General features: G+C 37.9%; 1 protein-coding gene across 1 annotated transcript; it reads left to right on the top strand.

The window, feature by feature from the left end:
* Positions 1 to 536: 536 nt before the first annotated feature.
* Positions 537 to 5,496, top strand: LOC130273632 (succinate dehydrogenase [ubiquinone] flavoprotein subunit, mitochondrial-like). Its single transcript, XM_056520753.1, has 3 exons — positions 537 to 689; positions 2,414 to 2,524; positions 4,997 to 5,496. Exons 1-3 carry the CDS (start codon positions 609 to 611, stop codon positions 5,081 to 5,083), a joined length of 279 nt encoding a protein of 92 aa, XP_056376728.1. The 5' UTR covers positions 537 to 608; the 3' UTR covers positions 5,084 to 5,496.
* Positions 5,497 to 6,831: the final 1,335 nt, after the last annotated feature.

Here is a 6,831-nt window from a genome sequence, read left to right as displayed (position 1 = left end):
TCTCTATGGGGGTCTATGACGTAGTCAAAGGCCTTAAACTGTTGAGGTGCAAGGTGAGAATACAGCTGAAGGCTCGCTTCACATGGAATAGTTTGCTCAGTATTTGTAGCCAAAACCAGCAGTTGAACCAACACTGTAATGGAAAGGTTTGCACCCATTTCTGATTTTTACTGATCAAAATACTGTGGGGGGGACATAATCTGTTAATTCATAGACAATGTAAACTTAAACTAGAAAAAATTCTGGCTGGATTCACACACAGTATTTCTTGGCTTTATGTCGGTCAAGAGTTTTACCAAAACAGGAGTGGGTGTAAACACAGAAAGTTAGAAAACTTTTCATTAGGTGAGGCCTATACTGTGTTAGGGCTTCCGCTAGGATACTCTACGGGCAATTGAAATCACTGGGGTCCGCTACTTTTGTTTAGAGTGTACGTCGACATCCTGTTTTTGGTGTGGTGCAGACTGATACAACGAACGGCATGAACATAATGTATATCCAGCCTTTTTTTCTGTGTTGTGACTGCGGTGATAACATAATAACTGCATCTAATTGTAGGAATCGTGTGGAATACTGATTTGGCGGAGGCGCTTGAGTTACAGAACTTAATGCTTAATGCACTTCAGACTATATATGGAGCTGAAGCTCGCAAAGAAAGTCGTGGGGCTCATGCAAGAGAGGACTATAAGGTGAGAGTATACTGTAAAAAATATCCTTTTACATGATGTGTATACTTGTGAGCCTTAAATATAATTTCTGGTTTCTTGAATGTTAGACCAATAAAATTATTCATGTAATCGATTTTTGTAATATTGTCTAACTTTTATAATTGGCTCATATGCAATGAAAATTTTAATAGTTATGATAATACTTCTGCTGTCTCTAGAACTAACAGAAATTTTTAACACAGATTCAGTCTAAAGCGTCATCTTAATGGGGTTTTCTCAACTCCCCTGATTACCTCTCTATGTTGTGGCCGTCCCTCATTGTTGCATTTTTTTGGTTTTTCCTCCTTGCCCTTTAATAGCCATAACCCTTTTATTTTTTTCATCTACACACCTATATAAGGGCTTGTTTTTTGCGGGACCTATTGCACTTTGTAATGTCTTCGTTCATTTTTCCATAACCTATGCACCAAAACCGCAAAAATAAAAAAAATTGTGACTTGACATTGAATAAAATAAATAAATAATAATAATTGTACAAATTTGTGGGGGGTGGAAAGGGTGTTCTGTATTATGCCATTCATCGTGCTGTTAAACTAGCATGTGATCTTGATACTTTAGGACGGGAAAAATTAAAACAATACTCATTTTGGATGGTTTGCATCACGTTTTTACTAATTTTAAAAAAATGTTAAACTTTTTAGAAAAAAATGTAATTTTATGACCTCTATAACTTTTATTTTATTTAGTTTTACCGGGCTCTATGGGGGACGGGTTCATTTTCTGTACTGTGATCTGTAGTTGTTTATCGGCACCATTGTGGTATTGATTAGACCTTTTTGATCGCTTTTTTTCTTCATTTTTCCTGGAATATGATGTCATAAAAAAACACAGTTCTGAAATCTGACATTCATCGTACGGGATAAATGTTGTTATATTTTAATAGTTTGAACAATGACGCACACGGCAATACCAAATATAGAAAAAGGGGGTGATTTAAACTTTTGATATGAAAGGGATTAATGTATGTGGGTTAAAAATGTAAATGGTATCTGCCTCACTGGAAGAGCACATTCACATTGACATCAAACGTGCTGTTTTTGGACATGGAAAATGTGCCATTTCTATGTCCAAAACATCCACCTGTAGGACTTTTTAATAAATGGAGAGGGGGGAGAAAAAAAAAATGTTTTCAACTAATACTTTATTATGTGGGAAAATACTAGTACTGTATACATCTGCATCTCTTTTTGTCATCCTGCTACTCACAAAATGGAATAATAAAAAAATATCAAAAATGTATACTCCAAAATAGTAACATTGATGTGGAGTAACTCTTAATTGATTTTTTTACCTCATATCTTCACAACTACCTCTGGCACTTTGTCATAAGGGAAGTCTATGCCCTGTAATGGGAAGTTTAATGTTAGAGTAATAAGCATACTAGTCCAATTTGTCAGTCATTTTCTGCATGAAGGTTCTTTAGGACTTTGTGCCCGTTTTAACATCTCCTCCCCCTTCCCCCATAGGGGAAAATGTGCATTGTAAATTGCATGCACATCAATTTCAGCCTAGAAAATTTACAATGCGGGTAGATAAGGTATTAAAAATCACATATTTTGCGATCGCTGTAATCTGCTTTGGATTTACTTTGATTGAATTTGTCTAGTATTAGTATATGCAGCCACTCTGTTTTGAAATATATTTACTTATTGATTTATTTATTTTTTATTCTCCTTTTTCTTTAGGTCAGAATTGATGAATATGATTTCTCTAAGCCACTGCAAGGACAGCAGAAGAAACCCGTAGAAGAACACTGGAGAAAGCACACACTCTCATTTGTTGATAAGAATGGCAAGGTAATTTGGCTGCGCACACAAGACTGCAGTAAATACAATACACTGTTACATAGGTTAAAAAAGGCGCAGGTCCTTCATGTCTAAACGTTCTCATCAATTATCATTAAAGGCTTCAATGCCATTTGTTATTAGACAATCCATCTGCATTTGATGCTTATCTACTATTATAATCTCTTGGGATAGAATACATTTGTATTGCCTACACATGTTTATACATGGGAAAAACGAAACCTTAGATGTAGTGTAATTTACAAGCTGGACAAGCCCAATTTTTCTAGGCTCTGGTAAAAGAGACCCCTTGCCAATTTAAAGGGGTTATCCAGGAATAGAAAAACAAAGCAAATTTTCAAAAAACGCTCCCAGTCTGTCTCCAGGTCGGATGTGGTTCTGCAGCTCAGTTCCATTAAAATGAATGGAGCCAAGTTGTAAAACCACACCCAACCTGGGGATAGACATGGAGCGTTTTTTGAAAGAAATTAGCTCTGTTTCTATTCATGGGTAACCCCTTTATTAATACATTTAACTTTTGAACCATCTCTAGCTCTCTTATATCCTTTTTATCATTAGGCTCAGAAATTAATTCTGTATTTGAGATGTGGCCTTACGAGGGATTTATAGTATTACATTAGGCTTATAGGTTTCTATATGTCCCTATTTAAACAGTACATCCTAAAATATTGGCTTTTACAGCTGTTGCTGCTTGGCTAACTTGTAACCAAAATACCCAGATTCTTATTCTCTGGTCTTTGTTATCCCCAGTTATATTCCATTAATAAGGACCAGTGTCCAACCCTACATATTTTTTTTTTTCGATGTTACTGTCATTTAATGGCTTATGGTACCCCGATCAAACACATTTTTACCATTTTTTTATGCCCTTCTGTCTCTGACCCATTGGGGTTTATAGTTTGTCTCGTAATTCAGAGAAGTTAATGAAATTAATATTAATAGGAATAATGGGTGGGATTACATAGTCAGGGTGTGAATGTTGTACATTAAGCGACGTGTATGACTGACTGTATAATCCCGCCCACCACCTGATCTTCACTCTCATTATAAAAATTAGGTTATAGAAGGGAAAAAATGGGTCTAGAACAAGCGCTACAGGCTGGTTGACACAAAAGTGTTTAGCCAACACAGTTGCACAGAACTTATAGGTTTATTTGAGAAATATAGGAATGGACGACCTGTTTTGGTGCTCACATGCTCCTTCCTCAGATCCAGTAACAAGCAATGTCTGGTGTCCTGATTGCCCCCGTACTGCTGTGGCCCATCTGACCGATTCCATGAAGACAAACTATAAATCCTCATATCTCAGGAACGGCAAGGCGTATCAAGAAACTGTAAAAGGGTGTATAATCGGGGTAACCTAAGCTACTTAATGAGACTCTTATTTTTTGAGGGGTTGGCCACAGATCCTCTTTAAATGTGTTAATATGATTATTATGGCCTAGGTGCATTACTTTACTTTCATATTTACATGAAAGGGACTCAAAGTGAGGAGCTACTGCAGTGAAAAGCTCTGCCTCTAGAGGATTCATATCTGTTCATCTTTACTTAGTTCATTGATTTCAATGGATGACATGTAGTGCTTCATTTCCACTGTAGCATAGCTGAAAGAATATTTGAGAACCAGTCAGGCTACTAGTGGTAACAATGGATTGTGTGAGGCAGGCAGCTCATTCAGCCCAACTCTATTTAAGAGCAAGTTGCGCTAAAAGCAATCTCTTCTATTACTTTTGAAGCAGTGGTCTCAAATAGAGATGAGCGAACTTACAGTAAATTTGATTCGTCACGAACTTCTCGGCTCGGCAGTTGATGTCTTTTCCTGCATAAATTAGTTCAGCCTTCAGGTGCTCCGGTGGGCTGGAAAAGGTGGATACAGTGCTAGGAGACTCTTTCCTAGGAATGTATCCACCATTTCCAGCCCACCGGAGCACCTGAAGGCTGAACTAATTTACGCAGGATAAGTCATAAACTGCCGAGCCAAGAAGTTTGTGACGAATCGAATTTACTGTAAGTTCGCTCATCTCTAGTCTCAAACTGTGGCCCTCCAGATGTTGCAAAACTTCAACTCCTAGCATGCCCGGACAGCCAACAGCTGTCCGGGCATGCTGGGATTTGAAGTTTTGCAACATCTGAAGGGCCACAGTTTGAGTCTACTGCTTTACAGAGTGTCTTTTGTTCTGTATAACACTAGGGGAGTGTGGCAATGGCTTATTCCCTTTGCCCCTTTCAGGACAAATGTGCTTGGCCAAGTGTGTATTTGATGGATTGGAGAGTAAGCTGTGTGTGTGTATAGGCGTTCTAAATAAATGTTTCCAATTAAATACTACTTAAAACTTAACATATAGAACATACGTACAGGAAATCCTAAAAGCTGCTACCTAAAAAGTTGTCTTTTTAATTTCTTCTTTACCATTGGATAGTATTTTATATTCATCTTTTTGAACCTTTTCTTTTCATTTTTAGGTTACTTTAAAATACAGACCTGTTATTGACTCAACCCTGGATGAACAAGACTGTGCATCAGTCCCTCCTGCCATCCGTTCCTACTAAATTGCACCTCTGTCTTTGATGAGAAACTGATACATCCATTGTAGCATTCTGACAGTACAGTGCATACTCTGCTTTTTCCCAACTTGCACAATACATGCTCATGCCTGACCATTAAAGTTAATTTTATTTCTAAAACCATAATGCTATATTTCCTACAAACTATTATTATTATTATTATTATTATTATTATTATTTTTTTTTTTTTTATGAGGTTATACTTACCTGCCTCGATTCCTCCATTGCTGCTGTTCTGACAGCTTCTGTTCTCTGCCATGTACCATATGCTTTGGGTTTCTGTAATGCATCAATCCCACAAGAACTGCCGGTCACTAGCCAATGAAACCACGATGTCGGCACCAAATAGGTACGGATGTAGGGATATAACAGCGCTGTCCAACAACCAGGTAGTGTGAAGAGCTACTTTTATTTATGCATGTGATGCAATTCAAGGACGATCCGTCCTCCTTTTCTGACATATCTGAAGAAGAGGACTGATCGTCCTTGAAACGCGTCATATGTATTAATAAAAGTTGCTCTTCACAATATCTGTTTGTTGGACAGCGCTGTTATATCCCTACATATGTTCCTGTTTGGTGCCCCCATTGTGGTTTCATTGTTTTACCCACACCTAGGTGAGGGTGGGATAAATCTGCAGTCATAAAGTGGATTCGCTACAATCACCGTCATCTGCGAGGATTTATACATTACTGAGCCCACTGAGCATTGTGCCTCTTGGATTGCACAACACGATCTGGTGAGTCTTCTGTCTTACGGGCTATAAATCAGCTAAACGTTCTTCACATTGGAGCGCTCTGTGCTTATATTTTGCACTTTAGTCGCTAGCAAAGGCAGGTTACTGCTGTGGTCAATGACTGGCTGAGCATGGTCAATGGAAGCCATGGTCCGCATCAGAGCATGTGAGCCATTGGAAGGGCAGCAGCAGGGGATTACACTATTGTTTTTTTTTTTGTTTTTTTAATTTACTCCATAAAGTCTTTATTTTTTCCGGGACTGAATGTAATACCTTTGTGTTGACATTACTAAGGTGTGCCATCATTTTATGATTGATTGGGAGAAAGGGATGTAGTGCTTTATGTCTGAGTTTCTCTAGCGCTGTGGAATGTCATCTTAAATGCATCATAATGATTGGCTGCTCAATAGAGTATTTCTCCTAGACAGCACAATAAGGTAAAGCAAGAGGCTCTGTGCCTGGATAAGTGGACAGCTGGCAGGTATAGTTTATATTATTGCTAGGACAGGGTTAATTTGCCACATGGTCCGTCTAATATACTGTGTGTGTTGTTCATGGTATCTCTTACATTGGAACATTTGGCATGCTTGGCATTATTTTGCTACTTGACTTGTTCCTGTAATAAAGAAGCTCCTGTTAAGAAAGTCCCCAGTCTTCTCATATTTACAAGCATACTACAGGCAACTCTTTAGGGGCTGTTTGTATGTCTATGAAAACACTATAACTAACCTACACCAAAACCCGCTGTAAAATGTGTTTACTGATGGATCATACAATGTTTTATAATGTGTGTGATATCCAAAGATCATGAAAATTGGTAAACATTAAATGGCAGATATTTAAAACATTTACCTAAATAGAATGGCACCATTTAGTGTTTAAACTGTAAAGCGTTGTGCATGTCCACCTAAGAACCTAAGTGGGGGTGCAAAAGAATTCTGTTTATTGCAGAGCAGCCTATAGAAATAGCTTTTATTCTCTCCTACTTCTGAAGGAA

The sequence above is a fragment of the Hyla sarda genome, chromosome 5, assembly GCF_029499605.1.
Source record: "Hyla sarda isolate aHylSar1 chromosome 5, aHylSar1.hap1, whole genome shotgun sequence".
NCBI classification, from domain to species: Eukaryota; Metazoa; Chordata; class Amphibia; order Anura; family Hylidae; genus Hyla; species Hyla sarda.
This window is presented reverse-complemented; position numbering and strand designations above follow the sequence as displayed.